Genomic DNA, 22,993 nt, shown 5'->3' on the forward strand with positions numbered 1-22,993 from the left:
GCTGTCAAGCTGAAGAAAGAGTCCTAACAGCCCTTTTTGGCCTTTGGGACTCCGGAGGCAGCTGACAGATTTCGGCTGGCCATGCAGAATGCAGCTTCGGCGGTCGCTGAGGTAAAACTTGGGCGGGGAAGGAGTTCCGTGAGACCATGGAAAATGATGGCCGGAATGGCTTCGAGGAAATTCTGGTCCACCATCCGCTGACTCAGGAGAGGAAAGCAGTGCACCTTTAACACTGTGTATAGTGGATACTGGGTGCTGCTGACCTCGACAAAGGACGTTGTGAGTCGGCGAGGAGAATACTTCGAAGACCTCCTCAATTCCACTGACACGCCTTCCATTGAGGAAGCACAGCATGGAGAATCCGGGGTGGGCTCACCTATCTCTGTTGTTGAAGTAAAGGAGGTGGTCAAAAAACTCCTCGGTGGCAAAGCCCCGGGGAGTTGATGAGATCCACCCAGAGTTTCTTGAGGCTCCGGATGTTGTGCGAGTGTCCTGGTTAACACACCTCTACAACATCACATGGAGATCAGGGACAGTGCCTCTGGATTGGCAGACCGGGGTGGTGTTCCCTCTTTTTAAGAAGGCAGACCAGAGGGTGTGTTCCAATTACAGAGGACTCACACTCCTCAGCCTCCCTGGTAAGGTCTATTCAGGGGTGCTGGAGAGGACAGTCCGTCAGGAGGTCGAATCTCGGATTCAGAAGGAGCAATGTGGTTTTTGTCCCGGCCGTGGAACAGTGGACCAGCTCAACACCCTCAGCTGGGTCCTTGATGCTGCATGGGAGTTCGCCAACCAGTCTATGTGTGTTTTGTGGACTTGGAGAAGGCGTTCGACCGTGTCCCTTAGGGAGTTCTGTGGGGGGCCTTTCGGGACTACAGGGTACCAAGCCCCTCAATACAGGCTGTTCGGTCCCTGAACCACCGATGTCAGAGAATGGTCTGCATTTCCGGCAGTAAATCGGATTCCAATGAGGGCAGGACTCCGCCAAGGCTGCCCTTTGTCACAGATTCAGCTCATAACTTTTATGGACAGAATTTCTAGGCACAGCCGAGGCATTTTGAGGGTGTCACGTTTGGTAGCCTCAGTATTGCATCTCTGCTTTTTGCAGATGATGTGGAACTGTTGGCTTCTTCAAGCCGTGATCTCCGACTCTCGCTGGAGCAGCTGAGTGTGAAGCGGTTGAGATGAAAATCAGCACCTCCAAATCTGAGACGATGGTCCTAAATCAGTTAACTGTTTTTGTGTACATCGTTATGTAGTGTAATGTGCAATTTGTCCTGCACCAGTGCAATGTAAATGCTTATTTCCATTAGGTCTACCCCAAAAATGACTCAGCTTCAGAAAACAGGTCAGCCGTGATTGGTTGTTACCTGAGCCCTGAGGATCTGGGATGTTATTTTCAGTCGACAGAAGTGACAAAATTGCCGCCCCCGGTGCTGGCTAAAAAGGCTCTTATTAACTCTTATTCCAAAAACGCAATATTTATCAGAATGCCTTGTTTCAACTAGTGGGTTTGCATAGATCATATTCTTGAAAAAAAAAATGTTTCTGTTGACTTTCCCTTTAAAAGCCGCCTGTCTAGCATCAACAGCCTTAAGTGGCATGCCTCCGTGTGTGCAAGAGTAAGATGCCCTGCCCCTCCGCGCCTCATTGAAAAGCATGACGCGCGAAGTTTTATGGAACTTTTTGCTTATATGGCCGACAGCCATGGAAAGCCAACCAACATGACAAAGACTGTCTGTAAGGCTTGTTAATAGAGTGTTAATTATTTTGTTCACAATTAGTACAATTTGATGAGGCATTCGACTAGCAGGGAGCAGACTAGATAAGAGTAGACACACACACACGCATGCACACACACACTCAAAGCAACATTACCAATTAAATGAACAAATTTGTTGACAGTAACGATGCAAACGTATTGTCGAATAGGTCAAGAATATGGCATGTAATGTAAAAGCTTGTAGTGAATAAATATGTGTACATACATTGATATGTATACATTATGCTTATATAAACAAATTCAGAGGTGGTAGGCTGTCTGAGGAAAATATTGATACCTTTATATTCCTAGCAAAGAACTTGGAAATGGCCAAAGAACTGTCAAAACTCAGTTCAGACATTTTTCTGTTTCTGTTCTGACTGCCGTGCAGCCCGTATCACTGTGGTACCGCTTGGATGAGGGTCAGACTCGGAGCTGGCGACCCCATCTCACTATCGGGATCGTGAGCATGCGTCCACATGCAAGCACACCAAGCATTGGTAGGAGTCCGTAGGACGTCTCGACAGGGAGGAAGGAATTTCAGAACACTGGTAGGTCGACGCAAAGAGTCAAAGACCAAACACTCTGATTCTACCCCGTGTAAATGAAGGTGTTTAATCATATTAGACTTGCAATCTCCTTTCCACAAGATTATTTTTTATGTGTTGTACTGAGCAGCTTGGTCTTTTTTGATGAAGTGCTACAACTTTTGAACTGTGTCGAACATCCATAATTACCACACCCCGCGAGCATTATCCTGTCGTCTTCATTGCTGTCTGTGTGTTGTGATCTGTTTAGATACACTATAATAGTTTGGTCCGGACACCCCTTTACATTTGGTATGGTCTATTGACCAAAACACGTGGAATGGGCGGGCGCTGCGAAACAGCTAGTTCCGTGAATACCTTCGTGAAATAAAGCCTACAGTATTGGACCTCATCGTAGAATAACTCTCTTTTATATTCGCATAACACAGTTCGCATTTGCTGCGTGCTGGTGATGTGCAGCGCACACAAATTTCCTATTGGTTGTACTTTGCTAGTGTCTGTTGATTGTCCCGCAGCCGTGCGCACAGTATTGGTACTTTGTTTTGGGCGGCTTCCTCTGCGCGACAGATTAGGAATCGCAATGTGGCACAGACATTTTAAAACCTGAACAATTCCGGGAGAACCGAAGTGCTAGTCGCGGTTCAAATTGGTTCCCAGTGCCCAACTCTACCTACAGTGCAAGTATGCATACTGTATACAGGAGTTATTTATTCCATTTTAAAATGCGCAAAAAATTTAGAGCTAAAAATGTTTAGGCTGCCGTATCACCTTCAATTTAAAACTAGGTTTACACCGCAGGTCTTAATGCTCAATTCTGATTTTTTTTAAAAATACTATTTTTTTGTGCAAGCGTTCATATTACATTATAAATGCGACCTCAGTCTTGTCTGCTGTATGGAACATGTGTCGCCAAAGTAACCCGCATGCGCAGAAGAAGAGACGACGTCACTCCCGAGTCCCGACGACGTGTTTGCGGAACTAAATGTGGTCCAGCATGTCGGGGCATTTATACGGTGAAGCGATTAGGTAGGAGGTAGAAATAAATAAAGTATTTGGGGGAAATTATGAGGCGAGGCTTTAATATCTCATTTCATGGAGACATCACTAACAATGACGTCATGTCATAATTGTCCGTAAAAAATGAATCGATCTGGACCATGGCTGAATTACTACGATTGCCATAGATGTCCACTTTATGCTTCATGTTTCAAGTGGGATTAGATTAAAGTAAAATATAAAGTCAATAGTGTTAATCAAAACAACTTTGCAGATTCGATCCTCTGCTGCCAGCACCTTCCTTCTGCCTGCGCCGAGCGCATTTTGGGCTCCGGATGACATCAATGTCGGCTATATGCCACCTGGCCATTCAGACCGCGGCAGCATTTCAGTAGAAATGTTTAAAACACGATTTAAGACTTATTTGTACGATTCTGCATTGAACTGTTTGTTTTTGCCTCTTTACTGCTGCTTCTATTCTTTTTCTGCCCCCGTTTCCCAGGCTTGGGATGACGACCGAATTGGAGGTTGCTGTTTCGATCCAACAGAGACTGACTGCTACAAGATTGGAGGCTGACCACATCCTCGGAGGCGCTGCTATGGAGATTTCTACATTGACCATTGGGCCCCTACTCACTTCACCGATGTCGTCTTCCCGCAGAACTTCATTTGATTAACTTTCACATCACTTTAACAAACACCGTTTAGTACTATAATGTGTGTTCAATGTTGCCCACTCGGCATCCATTGCAGCCTGATCATCCTGGAAGGGGAATTCCCCCCATCTGTGGTCTCTCTCACTTTTCCTCAGATGGAGTTTTCTGAGTTTATCCTCCTGGGGGTTAAGATCAGGGGATTTCGTGTATATGATCTGGTGCAAATGTAAAGCCCTTTGAGACTTTCCTGTGATTAAGGGCTATCTAAATAAATTTGACTTGACTTGATTTGAACAGTCAAACTTTCGGTCACTGGGCAACCTACTCTACTAACCAGGACACAGCCAACCAGCAAGAGTAACATGCCGTTGTTGTCCTGCTGGTAGCTGCAGACACCAACAAGACTCCAGCTGCTTACCAGCTCCTGCCTGGGCCCCAGCAACATGCTGGTATTGCTGGGTGGCTGTGGCTCACTCCATAGAACAGGTTGCCAAGTGACCGACGGTTCGGCTTAACAAATCCAGAACATGGTGAAAGCTATGACCGATAATAGGCTATCAAGTTTGGGATGTATGGCACACACCCTGCTAATGGTTATTCTTGATGCAGTGCTGTCACAGCGCAGTATAAGTGACATTATTACCACAGGGAGACGCATTATGGGGCATCAGAATTGGTATCGGTATCGGCCGATCTCACTCATGGATGATCAGCATCGGTGTCATAAAACCCTGATCGGAACATCCCTAATATTAAGTGTACATACATTGTGGTGGACATGATGGAAGGAGAAGTCTTGAGAGAAGGAAAAGCGCCAGTCATTTTATGTTGTCTGAGGGGGAGCTCACTATCTCACACTTTGAAATCTCCCCTCCAAGACCATATCTTTGCACGACAAATGTGAAACCTAAAGCTGTGAATGATGGTTTGGAAGAAGGGAGTGAACATGGTCGTACATATCAGCAGATCTATTTTGCATTCAAAGCAATCAACACCTTGTTGTCTCTGGTATTGAGCATGTCTCCCTGTCAGCTGCGCTGGCCTATTCTGACTTGCTTAGCTCCCTCCACTGTCAGCAAGTTGGCTTACGTCAAAATGGGTTTTCAGCTATAATGATCGCACGCTATTTAAGATGTGGGAGTGCTGTCAGGTTCAAAAACACTATTTGTTGTATTTATTTATTTATTTATTGTAGCTCAGAAATTGCGACTTGTTAGGTTTGTCTCAGCATGACTGCCCTCCTACACCAACCATCTACCATTCCTAGTTCGGACACATTTACAGAGACACAGAATCCTTTAAAACTACGAATAGCATGACAGAAATCTAAAAAAAACTTTTTTCTAGTTGCCAATTCAGTGCCTTGGACCAGTTTCTTATACCCTTCAGTCCATGAGATGTCCATGAGAATAGAAACAATACACATGGATGCACGATAGTTGAATGGTCTGCAAACAATATTGTTCTCATTCAGTATATTTGTGTTTGACATTTGAGAAATAGAATTTTTAGGATTTTTACATTTCTACTGACGAATGACCTGAGGTTCTTATCGGAAAACAATATTTTGAAGGTCCTCATATACTGTGCTGTATTATTTACAATTGAACAACATGGAATGATTGTCAAAGAAGAAGCGGATTTCCCTGGCTGCTGTAGCTTATGATAAAACAAAGACATAGCTTTTAGCTCCAGCTACATATGAAATTATAAAATAAAAATATTGTAAAACAATATACTATACAGGTTGCCGACTGGCCAGAGGTTGTGTCGTACTCTGATCCGACATTTTTGTTGTGAAAGTCGATACAACAGGGCATTTTTGATTGGCTGGTACATCTGCAACATTGCGACCCCACTCACCTAAGATTAAGATTTCAAATTGCAGCAAAACTCAGTCCACTAATCATGACAACTAGTTGCAGAACTCTGATGACTGCACTTCAGCTCAGTGCCGATTGGTCGCATCGCTCGGTGCCAGCGGGCCTAACTCGCACCTGGCTGCTAAACTTAGAGGAACACTCGGTAACACACTGCAAACCTTGTCTTGTCATCTTCAGATATTAACAATAAGAGCATACTTGGCTCTCAAAATGCTGTTTATTCAATTAAAGTGTCACCACATGCCAACCACAAGTCTGTCTTTAGAGTAGACCTGTGGTAACAAAAAAAAGTCAGAGGATTAAAGGGTGCGGAAACATGCCAAATGTTAATACACTTCTTTATATCAGTGGAAAGTAATAAAAGCAACATCGAACTCAAAGCTCATTAGTTCACAGTTTAACAAGTAAGAAGGATGACAGGGTCTCATTCTTAACTCTGGTTACCACATAATAAACATCAATTTTAAAATTTGCATAAAACGTGCACATGTAACAAGGACTTTTACAGCTGTCATTTGCTTTCTCTGGTCCAAATCCATCAACTGGATTTACAAAGAATAATCATGCAAAGGTTTGACGAGATTATTTCTATTTCTATTATTTGTCATTGAGAAAAACTGGGCTTGACCATCTGGAGGCCTGCAGGTCACATGCGGCCCCCACCCTCACTCATTGCAGCCAATAACTTGGTGGATGCTATGTTAGTCAGGGCCGATTTATAATGATTCAAATCATTGATAAGAGGAGATCAAAAGCTGAATACGTTTAGCAGGAACTGGTGTCAATACACATTAAAAAAATAAACAAAGAATCACTCTATACACTAAGGGGCTGCATGGTTACACTCTGCCCTGGCAAGTATGGATAAAAGATTGATTTGGGGAGGAAAATCCAAGTTCAAGTTGATGAACTTGCCTTTCTTTTGGGTGACGAAGTAGAGTTAGCTCAAAATGTGCCTGCTCTTTCTGTCAACACATCAAGATCCACGAAAGGACCCTCCACAACCTGTCCTTATTCTAAACCTTCCACCCTTCGACCCCCACCTCAATCCTGTGGACGTGCATGATTAATAGCTCTCTGCTGGGACACTCGTTCCACTCAGCACATTGTAGGGAGCCTCTGATACAGGACAACAGTTGCATCCCTTTTTCACACTGGACCTAAGCCCTGCCTGTCGCTCCCCAGTTAGGGCACTGTTAACTGTTGAAATTTACAGCTACTAACCAGAACTAGATGGAAACCTGTCTGTGGTGGTAGGTGGGTTTGGAGGCACTCTGATTAATCACTGCTCTTTTGATGGGGGGTTTTACAACTGTATAATCCACAGCATCGCGGTCTGTCATAATATTTAGAGAAGACAAAATAGGTTAACATTTTTTGGGGTATCTTGTTAATTTGTTACTTTACACTGCAATAATGACCTATACATTGCCACATGTGGTAAGTATAGAAAGAACACAACAACAACCATCATCATCATCATCATCATCACATCTATCATATAATTTGATAATAGGTGTGACGTAAACAGAGCTGGGTATCACCCAACCGCCACCGCGTTCTGTCCTGCATATTTAATCGACCACGCGGAACAAGGAAAAAATATTTTAAAAAACAAACAAAAAAAAAAACACGCAAAGCGTGGTAATCTGTGAAATAAAAACAATATGGGGCACATGTCATTGTGTCTGTGGGACCGCAAGGTACACAACACTGCTTTATTAATATTTTTTGCCTCACTCGGCCGGGGGGCAGGAGTGAGGAACCTGTGTGTGACGTGGTACAGGTTAAATCCGTTCTCAACGTCGTTTGGCTGACTCGGACCGACTGGGACAACGTGGGTCGATTAAATATGCAGACGGGAAATAGGCTCTGGAGGTGAAAGTGTACTGTGATAAACAATATCAGCCAGGGCGATACGCTCATCAGCATGATAGAAGGATGTTTTTATCTAGTTAGGCAGACTATAAACCTTTGCAAAATAAGCTCATCTCTGCTTTGCTGGCAGTCTCCAAACACAAATGTATGCAATTAATGGAAGAGGGAAGGATAAAAAAATACAATGAAATAAAACATGTAGAGCCAATACTGTAGTTTCTTTCCGTTGACGTCTGTCTACATAATTTGAACAGCAAAGAATATTAACAAGATTTGTATAAAAACAATGGTCTAAGGCATAGATGATCAAAGCAACTGAGCCTGAGTTAGTGTATTGTCTTTTGACCAGGTCATAAAAATAACACTAATGGCAAACTGAGTCTCTCTTCCATGAGCTCATACTTAAAGCTACATGACCCAAGGGTCAGGGGACAGACATGTCAACAATTTCCATGATGTGGGTTCTCTTTGCTCCAAATGCCATCACGAGTAAACATATTTGCATAAGTGGGTGAGTGATATGAAATATGGTTCATCCTCATTGGCATTTACCAGCTGCCTTCTGCTGGTTCAATTGGGAGTGATATATGTGCAAAGATCAGATGGCATGGAAGGGGGAGGTGTGATAGGCCACAGTCAGTTCCCATGTGCTCAAACTATGACCCCAGAGACGCCCACCAGCGCCTGGCTGACCACAGCTGAGGTCTGAGAAACACACACATACACACGACCTTGAAAGGAGACTAGGATCGGCATCATGTGTGCATTCTCTCTCGATGACTGACATGGAGGTAAAATGCAATGAATTAGGGATGCTCTCTTCAACACAAGGATTGCTATGTGAAAACATAAGGTGAATGAATAAGTGGTATACATAAAGTGAAGACAAAAAAATGTAAAATAATACATTTGCCGGAGTTATGAAATCAAGGTCACAATATTTTCAGAACTTTAATGGGAAACATTTTTTTATGTTAACTGGTTGCATAAATGCATACTTCAGTGATGTTTTTGCACCTAACAAACCTTTTGTAATTGTGAACTAGATATTTGAGGCTGGTCGGGCCATAGACTCCATTATTGTAACACGTAACAGAACTATCTCAAAAGCCAGCAATGAAGTGACCTGATGCTCGAGCTGTTGCCTGACTTCACAAATGGAGGAGCAACGGGATGCGTTCTGTGTTTATATGTGTCCACCAAGATACGCACCTACGTACGTACCTACTGGGCCTGCACGATGTGTCTTTTGAACATCACGATTGCGATGTGCGCATCCGCGATAGTCACATCGTAGAACATGCAATGTTTTAACTTTTTTTTTTTTCTTAGAACACGCAAACTTTTGTTTTGCTTCAAAAAAGCAGCAAGCTACTCTGTGCTCTTACAGAGCCTGTCTTGGTCACCCCCTCCTCCCCGCCAATCAGTGCTACCCCTCCACTCTGCTGTCTGCGCTTATCAGGCGACATGGAGGAGGTGGCAGAAGCGGCAGTGGATTTAGTCCCCAAAAAAAGTCAACATCCAAAATATGAAAGTATTTCGGCTATAAAAAGGAAGATTCAGAACAACAAAACATCCTTTGCCAACAGTGCCTCGCCGTTGTTGCTGCAATCGCCGTCACAAGACCCTGTATGAGCAGTTCAAACGAAGAAGTGGGACCCGAGGAGAAACTTCATCTACATATATATACATACATATATATACATACATATACATATACATATATACACATATATACATATACATACATATACACATACATATATATACACATATACATATATATACATATATACACACATATACATATATATACATATATACATATATACATATATATACATATACATATATACATATATACATATACATATATACACATATACATATATACATATATATACATATACATATATACATATATACATATATACATATATATACATATACATATATACATATACATATATACATATATATATATATATATATATGCACACACACACATAGATACACACACTAGGGCTGTCAAAGTTATTACGTTAAATATGGAGATTAATTACAATTTTATAATGCATTAAAAAAATGACCTCAGTTAACTCAGTTTTATTTACTTCCTGTGGCAGCTTCCCTCTGCTCAAGTGGGCGGAGGTAAGGACGAAACCGCTTTAAAAGGACGGGGTTCGCGGCCGATAATTTTTATGAATAAGGACAGAGGGATGAGGTCATTGAGCCTACAAATGACATTAACGGATGTTGAAAGTCAAGTTACGAACTATATACTGCAGAACATGCTTAATATAGTTTGTGATTTGAAATATTTTTTTCCATTTGTTATCTTGGTTTGTCTTTTTAACGAGCTCATTCTCTATAATGAAATGCAATACTGTCCTGTAAGCCCTGATAGTACCCTCTGGTACCAATGCCGGTCAATTAGATGTGTGCTTGTGAATTTCTTCAGTGTTGGAATCAAATGGAGAAAAATTGTAAGTCAAAAGGCCACTCAGGTTTTGCACCACAGGGGCTGTTTTGAGCTCCAAACCTGCATTTGTATGAATAAGAATGAAGGGATTTACAATTGACTGGGTTTTTTTGGCAGAAAAACTGACCTCCATTGCAGCAGAGGGGTTTTGAGAAGGCAGAGGCTGGAATGACAGAATTGAACATTTGAAAAGCTGAGTCTCCGTGGCTTACATAGAACATGGAGCAGTATCTGAAAACATTTCTCACAAAGGATATTCCACATACTATCAAAACTAATTCAACTTTTTCAAAAGATATTATCTGATGGTTAGAATCGGGTTAAACAGCTACAGTATGTGGTTACCGGGTTTCAGACATAGACAACCACACAAATGATGGGATTTAAAAGAGGAAAAAAAGGGATGCAGTCATTGTCCACGAACTGAATACGTGGTATAGAACATGGATGGCTGGAATAACAAACACATTTGCTTTTAACTCCTAATGCTACTTTGTACTTGCATACCGCAATAGTGAACCGTACCAAGAGAACTAAACTGTGTCATAATACAATTGTTTAATGCAAGCTTACACGTTTGTTTCGCTTTCAACTTAACTGGTTGAGGCCAATGAGCAGCCACAATGCCTCCCGTACCCATGTGGGCCCTTGCCTTGGACAGAGTGAGTGGAATGGAGAGCTGACGGATCACACCACATGTTCAGTGACCGAGCTTCTCCAATGGTGCTCTCATTGTTTCAGTCCAGAGAGAATTTTCAAGGAGATGATGGAAACTTTTTTCCTCCATTAAAAAAAGAGGGCAACACTTCCTTTCCCAGAACAATTTATCTCTCTTCTTGACAAGACAACCTGCTATATTTACCCAACTAAAATCACAGATGATACACTTCCAGCTGCATGACTCTAGCTCTGAGGCACATGGTCCTGTCAATCATGCTAGGTCGAACAGAACAGCCGTTAGCCAGACACAGAGCAATATAAAAGAAACAACACAACAGAGACCCGGCCTGGGTGAGAAATCTTGAGGGAACCAATTCATATTTCTCTCCCTGTTTGCCTTCTGTTGTTAGTAAGAGCAGACACACACGCTTGACTGAATAGAATTACAGCGCTTTCATAATGCAGGCAGCTGGGTGAATGTGAAAGCCTCGGAGCAGCAACCAAACACAGCCCACCCGCAACATTTTCTAACGAAATATTGTGTGCTTCTGATTGACAGATGGATATGCTGGGGAAGAAGAAAAAAAAACTCAATTCAGTATGTAAGGCACAGAGCGCATCTCTGTTGAGGTTATTTGACCTTCCTTTGTCTTTCAACAGGGTATGAATGTAACATTTGTGGCAAACTGCACAGGGGAATTGGGTTTAAGGGTCCTTCACATGGACTCATTATCTAAACTGCCTCCCTTGACAAATAAGTTCGTTTAGTTATGATAAAAATCAGGTCAAATAGAAGAGGTAATGGGATTAACCAACTTGGTAAATTTCTCAGCCAGCAGTGCCTGTCCATCTCACAACGGCTGAGGCATTCCCCGGAGACAGACAACAGCAGCGTGGGTTAAAGCTGCACAAGCATCGTGTAATGACTGTCCAATGGCCTTCCACTGTTGCAACTGGAGATGAAGAGCTATGAAAGCTGCCAGGGCTCATTGCAAAGGCATGACAACATGCAGTATTGTCCAAGGCAGCTCAAGTCTGTCACACAGCACTGCGCAGCATATAAAAACCTAAACTCATTAAATCATGTCACTTCAAGTGGTACAAAAGAGAACCAGTGCAGTTTTCGGCCAGAAAATGTGCACAATATGTAATATGCCAATGTGCATCCAAGTCTTCAGGCTGGCGCTCACTGACCGCACCCGACTGAATGTGTGACATTCGGCAACTACTTTTCAGGAGTGTCTGAGACTCAGCCAATGGTTTTGAGTTTGTGATTTGAAATCAAGAAACTTTCCAAAATACGTCCGTCCGTTTATTTTACTCATTTGCTAGCCCGCGAATTTAATATTAGCGTTACACGACAGAGACAACTTGACATGCGTTAAGAGTCAGTCATAGATGGATGTAACAGAGAGAATCCGGTCAGTTTTCAAAATAAAATATTTTTCAGCCACGGATGATAAATAAACCAGAAGTACTATATGTTTTTTCTTTTCTTTCATCTGTGCAGCCCGCCGCAGCCCGGTCCCAAGAGGCCCGCGGCCCGGTACCGCTGGTCTATATCACTGCCGTGACTTATATCAGAGCTTCCGCGATCGATTGTGCCGCCGTTACTCCTCCAAAAAATTCTGGATATTCTCCGACAAATCACGACATGGTCACATGTCTATTCTGATGCATTTCATTGGCTAAGAGACCGAGAATTGGATTTAAAAAAAGAAAATGACGTATACACTCTCCCGACTTTAGAGGGAGAAACACGCAACAGCGCTCCCAGCTTTAGTGGTAGGAACGCGCTTGTACGTTCCCAGCTTTAATGGGTTAACTACTGAAAGGAAACGTCTACATTTATTTGACAGGTCACAATCCCTGAAAATTATTCTATTTCTTCCAGAACCTGTCATGCAAAACGTGATGATAATAACACTTTAAAGATACATGAAGGTGGCAAAGAGAAACATTCAAAGCACAATTGTTGTTGAGCACAAAGACGCTGCAGTTTTACTGAGTTACAGAGTTTCGGACAATTTGCACTAATCATATCACCTTGCACCCAACTGGCAACAGTATCGCAAGAACAAACCTTTTATGTGGCTGAGTATTTCCTTCAGGTGGCCAAAGCTGTTCAACAAGGGATCCTGTTCTTCATCCTGAAAACGAAAGAAGCATGCAGTGGCAAAATCGCAATCTTTCATTTGTTCATTTGAAAATTTTCTTTTGTTAAATGTATACAAGAAAATAATTAAAAAAAAAAAAAATCACATCAAATACTCTTACTATTCAAAACTTTTTGATGCAACAAATGTGATACTGCTCTGATCTGCTTTTTGTTGATTATACTGAAAATGTTCAATACTACTTGCTTATTAAGTAATTACTTAGCCACATTTCTGTTGGTCAAAACTTGTCAAATTCAAAGAGGGTAAAAAATAAAATTGTAATTTATTTGTATTTTATATTTGAAATGTCAACTCTTCCAGCCATATTAATCAATTCAAACTCTGACAGATATATAGGCTAATAGGAAAAAAATTGGTTCCGCTACGAGACTTTGTTTCCACAAAACTCAAACCTTGTTTCAAACAGAGAAATTTATCATTCATCCATTTTCATTCTTATGAGCTGAGTATGAGGATGACCTATAGAATACAATGCATAACACCACCAAGACCTGGTAGGTTTGGATCATGTAAGTATATTCTAAGTAGCTGGGCAATAAGAAGAGACAACATAACAGATTGTTTATTGGACAAGAGTTAAATTTCTCAGCTGGTGAGACTTGCTTTATATACATTAAGTATACCTATTACAGTTGGGGATGAATATATTGGTGTTTAATATCACCACTTTGATATGGCAAAAAAAAAAAAAAAAAAGTGTTGTTCATTTACCAAGGGAGTGTGGGTGTTCCATCTGGAGTTCCTCTTGATAGCCCCGACAACAGCAGTAATTTCACCCTGGACAATGTAGATACTTTTGTCCACCATGCTGAGTTCTGATGGAAAAATGAAAGAAAAAAAAATATTTTAAATCTCAAACTAAGTCAGTATTAGTATATGTCCTGTGAAAAACAATGTTGGAATTTTTTTTTCACGTTAATGTGATGTCTCTAATGCAGAAACACCATTCACGTAAAAATAAGAAAACATTGAAAAAAATGGACATAAGTGTTTTTCACATAACAGCGATGATATATAAGATGGTATACAATGTATATTTGGGGGATTGAGAATCACGATCAGACTTATGAAGATATATAATGTACTAGTCATATCATCGTAAGCAGTAAGAGACCAGAAAAGGTTTTGCATAATAAATCCATTTGTAGATTTTTGCTAATAACAGTGGCATCAAGTCTTGTGGAAATTAATTGATTGAAGATCAAATTGGGAGTACATGTTGAAGAAATGGAGCAATAATTAAATTTCAGACTACTTAAAACTGTTGTAGCCAACAAGAGGGCAGGGCCTGCCTGGTCTTCCAGGTTACATTCTTACAAAAGACTTAAAGTGGAAGTCAACCCAAACATATTTTTTTCCACTCGTCGAAACATTCTGATAAATATTGCGTTTGTGGAATATGAGTTCAGCAGAAAAATCCGCCCGTTTTTAGCCAACTCAAGGGAGCGGTCATTTTGCCACTTGCTGTGGAATGAAAATGCCATAATTGCTCAGGGCTCAGATAATGACCAATCTTGGCCAGCTTCAGAAAACAGGTGAGCCACGATTGGTCATCTTCATTATTAATTTATGTTATTGTTCGTTGTTGCATGACTCGGTTTTGCTCCATGTACAGCACTTTGAATACAGCGGTGGTTGTCTTAATGCTTTATAAATACATTTGAGTTGAGATGCGCATCAATTTCCTATGATCAATATGCATTGGAGGAAACACCTGTCTCTCAGTTTGCAGCCAAACCTTAGTAGAGGTCTTTTTGATTGATTGACTTTCGTTTTTTTATTTTGTCAACGATCAAGCCAATAGTAGAGTATTGCCAGGGGTGCACATAACTGATACGCAGGTACGCATGCGCAATAGAAATCACTGATGCGTACCGTCATTTGCATCACGCGCATTTGCGTACCTGTACACGCTAGTAGTGCAGTGGCACGAATAATCTTTGATTGGTAAGGATCAAGCATCGGTTCAGGATGGGCACGATCCGCAGAATGGTTGGTGAAAAAAACTGTGCACGTTCACAATAAGGCGACGTGATTAGTCCGCATTGTGCAGAGGAAGTTGAATACCCAAGATCACGTAACTTGCATCGTGTACAAGAGTGTTTTGCAAACATACTCACATACACGGCCTCCACAAAGGCTATCTTCAAAATAAAGCTTACCAAATAATGCATTGAGTCATTAATGCCAATGCAATAGCCTTTGTGAAGTTTTACTTTGAAGTTGGCCCGCGTGGTGGCGTAACAGCTAACTTGACTTCCGTTTTCGACGTATTGGCAGTTTTAACGCTTGCTACCAACACCAACACAACACAGTCTCGGAATCATATTCAGTCGCTAATTTAGGACACGAACAAACCGCTGGTTAATTACGCTGTCATTGTATGATAGGCACAAGTCTCCGGCATTAGTGGCTAGCAGCTGTTATCATTAGCTCGTAGTTCAACAGTCGATGTGATGGATGTCATGAAATTTATACACTGTACCACTTACAAAATTGCGTTAAATTGTGTTCTTAAATCATAACAAACATATTAGACATTAGGAGTTGATGTTTTATGGGCAAAAGCATTTTATAAAGTAAATGAAGACAAAATTCTATTTATTTTTTTTTTATTTTTTATTTTTTGTTAATACAAAAAACGACCCGATCCGTGACTCAAAATCCGTGAGTGATCCGAACTGTGACTTATTTGATCCGTTGGACCACTAGTGAGTACCAAACACAATCTCCTGGTACTCATGCGAGTATCGCATGAAAAAAATGATGTGCACCCCTGAGTATTGCTACTGTTACCAAAGAGAGACTGTGTTACATACAAAGTCACACCGTGGCGCACACAGCAACCAACAAAGCGAGATGACCAAACAAAGGAAGCAGCAACCTCACCTCGTGCTGCACGACCGACCACACAGGGCCATGAACAAACAGAACGCCACCTCGGCGACCACAAACAAAGCCGTCGCAGCCAAACGAGGGTGGAAAACAAATCCGCCGCTCCGACCAACGCGGTCACAAGGCTCCCAGTGACGGAACACAGGAGAAGATAAAACAACGACTTTGATCCATAGGGAAAGCGGAACCTAGACGCAAGCAAGCCGACACGCAAGAAGTTCCTGAGGGACTCTCTTCCAGGTGTCACAGGCTCGTGCCCTGGGTCACCTGGGGGTCACTCATGACGTATGTTGGTGTGTAGGCCTGTCACGATAATTTCTATATCGACTTATCGCTCGATGAAAAAAAAATGGGCACCATTTTTTTTTTCGGACTTGATAAATGGTCATTTACATGCGTGCTTCTTTACATACGTCATCAACATTCACTCGCGCTGCTTCGTTGCCTCTCCTGTCAGTCAGCCTGCTTGCCGCTGTGTGCAAGTTGGCAGTCGCTCAAGCACGTTTAAACAATAGGGTGGGATGGCTTTTGAAACCTGTTTAAACAGTTTGGCTCACATATGCCCCATCAGTTCATAGGCCATAGGAAGAACATAATCACAAGCTGTCAAGTCAGGTGAACGTAGTGGCCAATTCAACAGCACATTGTCCCTCTCACAACTCTTACTCTCATTTATTAAGGAGACGCAGCAGTAGCGCTAATAATAGCCATGTAGCATTAATGCTGGCCAACACAACCATGCAAATGGATGGGCTCACAGACCTCTGTGAATCTACAGTGCTGTTTTTGTATTATATTTCATTGCCTGTTTATGTGTCATTGGTTCTGCGAACATTCCTTACGCCCACCACAAACTTAAAAGAGATTGGTGACCGGCACCAGATATCCGTTTCAAGTCACACAATGAGACCAGCCGAACGAGTCTCTCTATCTCTCCAATGCTGGTGCATCGAGGGAGCTTACAGCTCGCTCGAAATCGCTATACGTTTATTCCAACGCTTCAGTCTAATATACAATATCAGTGGCATTAAAAACAAAGAAAAAAAACAATGGCACTATCATTTATTGCTATAGTTTCTGGAGAAATGTATCGTCCGGAATATGTAATAAATTTGGCCTACGGTATAGATTTGAAATTTGCCAATCAATCACGATAACGCTTGCTGATGATGTCTTCATATCTGCCTCAGTGTCAGCTGTAGGAGTGGCTTGATAGCTAGCGCACCCAAACACCATCCATCCACTTTGCATGGACGCTCCTGTAAATCACTACTCCTCGCCTCCATGGTGGCAAAGATTTTACATTTCTGACCAGTATTGTTTTCACTCAAGGAGGACGAGGAACTGAGTATGTGGAACACCAATCGAGGAGTGAACAGGAGAAGACGAAGAAGCCATGCCAACCGCTACATGAAATGAAGAGTAGAGAAACAAGAGTATGTACTGAGGTGCTCAACAGATTTAACATAAGTCTCACTGGAACTACATTACAGTAGAGCGTAACCAACCATCAACAGCAGCAAAAAAAAATTTTTTTCTTTTAATGTAGCTTTTAACTCGATCGCACTTGCGCAAGTGGATGAAAAATGTACTCGTGCTGTCTCATATTTTAAGGACAAAATGCAACTATTTAGGGACAGCCTGGTGCCCAACCTGTGGTCGTCTAGGCTTGTAGGAAGACAGGAGCTACGGACTGTTCCTTGTAAATCACCTCACAGAAAAAAAAACTATATCACAAACTGTCAAGTCAGATGAACATAGTGGCCAATTCAACAGCACATTGCAATTATGAGTGGTTACGATGTTAACAAAAGCCAAACTCGGTCAATGACATGAGATGGGCAGCCCCTCTAAAACAGCTTGATTTTTGCAAGAAAGGCAATAGGATGTATAAATTGTGATTTTTTTTTTTTTTTAACATTGTTGTTCTTGTCCTTACTCTTTTTTTCCTCAATCCTTCTTCTCAGGTCTGAAACATTTACATATTATACATAATACACACATTATACACATTATATATTGCTTGAGAATGCACCATGCTGTACTGTATATTGAAGCACTTTCTCTTAAAAGCTCATCTTAAATTGAAGCTTTACAGATGCCGCGTCCACTCTGCGTGCTGTGTGTGTTATACAACACATGTAGGCATCAATCATGGTAAACAGTAGGGGTGTTCTGATCGGGGTTTTATGCTGCCTATTAAGACACCGATCATCTATGACTAAGATCAGCCGATACCGATCACATGGATTACCTGCACATATTTCAATTTTAGAGCTGATCATCCACAATTATTATAATAATCGATAAATCAAATATTTTTTCGATTAATTGATTAATCTGATTTTTTGTGCGATGTGTAATTCACAATTTGTTTTTTGGTTAACCTGTTGGCTAATATAAAGCCATTCTTATAGATTCAGATCATTCACTATACAACAGGCTATTTAAATTTTTGCGGCACAAATATATTGTATACAGTGTACTAATTTGGTCTGTAATGTGCAGTGTTAAAGAAAGGGGTGGTGATGATGCACTGCAATGCACGCAGGCTGGTCTCTAATTAGATGCAGGCTCCAAAGTACAGGTGATCGTTTTTTTGGTGATCGCAATGAAAGGCATTGATTGACCTTTGTCAGTCGCAAACATTTCCACAGAAATCAGCCAATGACGACTAGTAAATGGTAATTACTAACTACCTACTGCCATGACTCTTTCCTGGGTGGAGCGAAAGGAAGTGTCAAATTGTGGTGCAGAGTTTATATAATCAGGTGGATGATGCACCAGGCAATTATTTGGGGCATGTCTATTAATGCGAATGGCACTATTTGAAGTTAATATGGTGCTTTACAAATATTTGCAGAATGCAGTTAGGGTTACCCTGCCTTATGAAATTAGCAAATTGATGTACTGGTAATTAATTCTCAAACTTTGGTTGTTTTGCTAAGAGGTTTCAGCTGCACTATGCTTTGACTACTGGTCCCTTTTTTAGCTTTTCAATTAAACATGTTAGGTTAAATTGTTACAGGTAGTGTTGGAACTATACTTGGAATACAGATTTAACTGTTAAACACCTATTTTAGTTTGTCGTCTGCATTTTGTATTTTTTTTATAGCTAAAATTAATATGAATAACAACGCAAAAGAACATAGGTGAGCACAAGTGATCAATTCTAAGCCATCCTATTTAAAAAATATATATATTGGTCAGACATGATCTAAAATATGTCTTCCTCGAATAAACACCAAAAACCAATATGGATTACAGGAAGCAGAATCCAAATCCTGGACTGTTCATATTTGAAGAGTAACACTCAAAAATTGCTGGATTAACCTTTTACTTGTGTCATGGAAGCCATGCCATGTTCCTACTTTAAAGGAAGATAAAGTCTACGCATCTTGGCGCTGAGTTAGTGGAACCACATTATTTTACATTAATGATAAGCACTTATCAAACATAAGCGGATAAGGATATGGATAAGAATACACAGGAAGGGTGACGATGATGGGCCTGCAGCATATTCTGAGAATAAGATAACACGGGCATTGCCAACATCCAGTTTCTGTTCGCCTGCATTGTATTTCAATGTCAACACCAGCTGGCGCTACTCCTAAAAAAAAAAAAAAAAGAAGAGTAGTACCGTGTTTTTCGGACTGTAAGTCAATAAATAACCTGTGACAGAGCCAAGCCAAAATCACAACACCCACATGTCAGATCATGTGTCTCATTAAAACTCAGATGAAAGGGGACTTCCGGGGCGGTGCAAGGTGAGATGGTAGCATAGTGCGGAGATCCTGAGTCAATTTGATCATTTATTTGCCCCCAAAACTATGAAAATAACTCAACTCAAATTGTAAATTGACAAGAAATGAGTGGGGGATAACACAAACTTGAAGACGAAGCAACAGGTGACGATAACGGCGACGCTGATCAGAAGCACAGGCGGGTGTGGTGCAGTTGGAAGAATGGAATGGCAAAGCTATCCTCGCTCTGTTAAGAAGGAAAGAGAAACTACAAGAGAAGCTGACTGAAGTGGAAGGACATGGAAGACGTTGTACCTTGAGAGTCTATGGAGGGGCGGAACAGGATAATGAATCTATGCCGGACTTAGTGAAGGAACTTCTCCGCCGAGAGCTAACGGACGACGCGGAATATAAATACTGTTTATAGCAAGTCAAATGGACGGAGGGCCAAATATATATATTTTTTGCGATAAGCCGAGTGCCGGAGTGATAGAATGTTCATTGAAATTTTTTTAAATTTCCAGATTGGATCGGGTCCTTCGCGCCTGCTGATGTCACGCTTTATATTTCTGTAATACATTTCTTTGCCTCTATGTTTGTCACCCTAGCTGTTGTGTTTTATGTTCGGAGTTACTAAATAAAAAATTAAATAAAGTACATTACTGCTACTTTTGCGAGGCAGCTTGTACGTCACTTCCGCTTATGACCCGAGAAGAAGCCGCTGCCCGTCTTGTGAAACGAGATCAGTGGAACGTTTGCGTTTCTCCTGCCAAAAACTGGAAACAATTTTATGGTTGACTCGGGCTGCAAGATTGTATGAACTGTGCATAATGTGAAGTAAAATTAAGAGGATCATATGATTGGTTTGATGTCTCCAGCTAACTCTATTTTAGAGTGTCAAGGTATGAATACGGGGGCTTCGGTTCGGTTTGTTTTTTTGGAACTTCGGTTCGGTATATTTTCGGTACAAAAAAACAGATTTTTTTTTTTTTTTTAAATGTTTATTTTGAAAAGATGACAAGTAAACTGTACTTTTTTTCAAAAAAATAAATAAAAGCAAACCATTCGGTTGATATTCTAAGAAATTACACCAGAATAAAAAATACATTAACAATAAAAATCTCTTAATTTTGTAAATTATTAAGACACTGAAATCTTTAAACAGCAACAGCCTATGACACATCTAAGTATTCAAGTTAAAGCCAAGTTGTCAATGCAGTACATATATACTTTTTGTGATAAAAAAAAAATATATATACAATAACAGTTACAGTTATTGCTAACTATATCAACTCTTTTTATAATGAAAAAAAATACAGTAACTTTAAAAAGTCTTTATGAAATTGTATACACTTTTTAGGCATTGAAATCTTTGAATGTTCAACAGCACATTGTAACAAATTGGGTTATCTGGGGATTTGTGTGTTGCTGAGTTGTGATGTTTCCGAGGTTCATGAATGCATCGGACGGCAAGCGAGTGTAGCAGCAGAGAAAGAAGAGCGCGAGCAGTTGTACTTGGGTTAATAAAAGCGTGATTATTAAACTACATCTGACGGCGTGTTCCTGGAAGACGCTACAATATGAAAATCTCGCTATCTAAGTTTGACGTTTTTGCTGCCTCGTCTAAGAAACACAGTCGGATGATGCCGTGAATGTTAGACGTGCTACACTATCTGCAACAGAGCCGCCTATCTCAAGTAGCAATGTCGGCACACAACTTTCGGACTTAACCACGTACCTTTCGCCATCGGCTATTTTAACAGGACAGCCAGAATGTTCCCAAACAGGGACCGCAGTGTACGGGGGACCTTCGAGCTCTGGCTCTTTTCTGGCTCTCATAAGAAAATCGCAAATCGAATACAAATTGCCATATCTATCCAAAAAAAAAAAAAAACGCAATACAATTTTTTTCCTAAAATCGTTCAGCCGTAGTACACGTTGAATAGATAAAAATGTCTGCTCTTTTTTAAGTGGGTTTTTTTCTACACCAGGTGATGAGAGCAGCAGTGGCGTTATGACCCAAAATTCATATCACGGTATCAACTGCATCCCTTCACAGTAACGGTATATATCAAGATATAAAATTAAGGGTAAAAATATTTTGGTTAATAAAAATTTAATATATGAATCTTTTCTGAATACGTTAAAGTGACGGGGGGCCCGGATGGCCATGTATTCACTAACAAGTTCATTTTATATATTTTTTGAGCACGAAAATGAAAAAAGTTGTAATTTTCTATTTTATCAATAAATTTGGGAGAAATCAGGAAATAAGTGACTCTATGAATAACGCCCCTTGGTAATGAGCAGAATGGCTGCGCCCCCTACCGTTCTATTCTTGTTCGGCCAGAGTCACGCGAGGAACCGATTCCCAACTCTCCATTTGAAATCATTGTACTTTTATTGCTTATAACATCCAAAAACGGCGATCAATTGGCACCAGAATTTATGTGGACATCTCTACTAATGCCCACTTCAACATATCAAAAGGATTAACCTCTCCGTGGCTGATTTATATGAGAATGAGGAAATGTGGAAGTCAGCAGAGTTACATTGATTTAGGCTGGGACGAGCGCACACTGGTTCTTTGCTTAGAAAAAAAAAAAAAAAAAACACTGCTTCTTTGCTAATCACGGTTAGAACGGGCGAGGCATTAAACACCAGTCAGGATATTTACAGAGACTGAAGTGAGAATGAGTAGACGTGCACATTTATTTGGATGAGGAATGGACCCAGTTTTTCGACTTAGAACGCGCCGTCCAATTTGGAAGGTAACAGCCGAAAAGGTACGTTCCAATGCGGCCACACTCGTCTGTGCAGTCAGCCTCGCCGAAACTTTTTGTTCGCTGTTCGATGAGGGCTTTCGTCACTCTCACGCCGCTTCACTCAGGCAGGTCGCGGGTGCAAGCAAGCAGGGACACCGCACGAGACTGCTTGCGAGGTGACATGAAGACACAGGCTCATCTTCACCTCCACACGCTGGGCGGACAGTAAGGAGCTAATGTTGTTGTGCTAACGCCTTTTGTTTAACGGCCTGAAGCTAGTTGCTGCTATTAGCTGTCCCAATCCTACCTTTAGCCGGGAAGGGAATCGGGGGGCTCCAATTTGCCTGTTGCTGCTGCACGCCGCCGTCTCTCTCCCTCCTGAGACACGAGTTTAGCGTCACTAAATATCCGAAATATAACCAGTCGGGGTTCGTGTGCGCATTCATGCTCTTGTCCACTTCAGCTTGTGAAAGCGGAGGAGCAATCGCAACGGTATTTTTGATTTTGTGGAGGTGATCATGATGAGATCAAGTTTTATGTCAATA

At 41.2% G+C, this 22,993-nt stretch overlaps 1 protein-coding gene across 3 annotated transcripts in view; it reads right to left on the reverse strand.

Moving 5' to 3' along the window:
- gbf1 (golgi brefeldin A resistant guanine nucleotide exchange factor 1) overlaps window positions 1–22,993 on the reverse strand; it is a 113,968-nt gene that overhangs the window by 85,848 nt on the left and 5,127 nt on the right. For all 3 annotated transcript variants that reach the window (XM_086045096.1, XM_086045094.1, XM_086045095.1), the window contains 2 exons: window positions 13,757–13,860; window positions 12,949–13,015 (listed from right to left, as the gene is read on the reverse strand). In XM_086045096.1, coding sequence (XP_085901222.1) covers window positions 12,949–13,015; window positions 13,757–13,852 — 163 coding nt within the window. In that variant the 5' untranslated portion in view covers window positions 13,853–13,860. The remainder of the gene's footprint in view (window positions 1–12,948; window positions 13,016–13,756; window positions 13,861–22,993) is intronic.

This window comes from Filicampus tigris, chromosome 11 (assembly GCF_054856515.1).
Source record: "Filicampus tigris isolate MCC_2025a chromosome 11, RoL_Ftig_1.0, whole genome shotgun sequence".
Taxonomy (NCBI): domain Eukaryota; kingdom Metazoa; phylum Chordata; class Actinopteri; order Syngnathiformes; family Syngnathidae; genus Filicampus; species Filicampus tigris.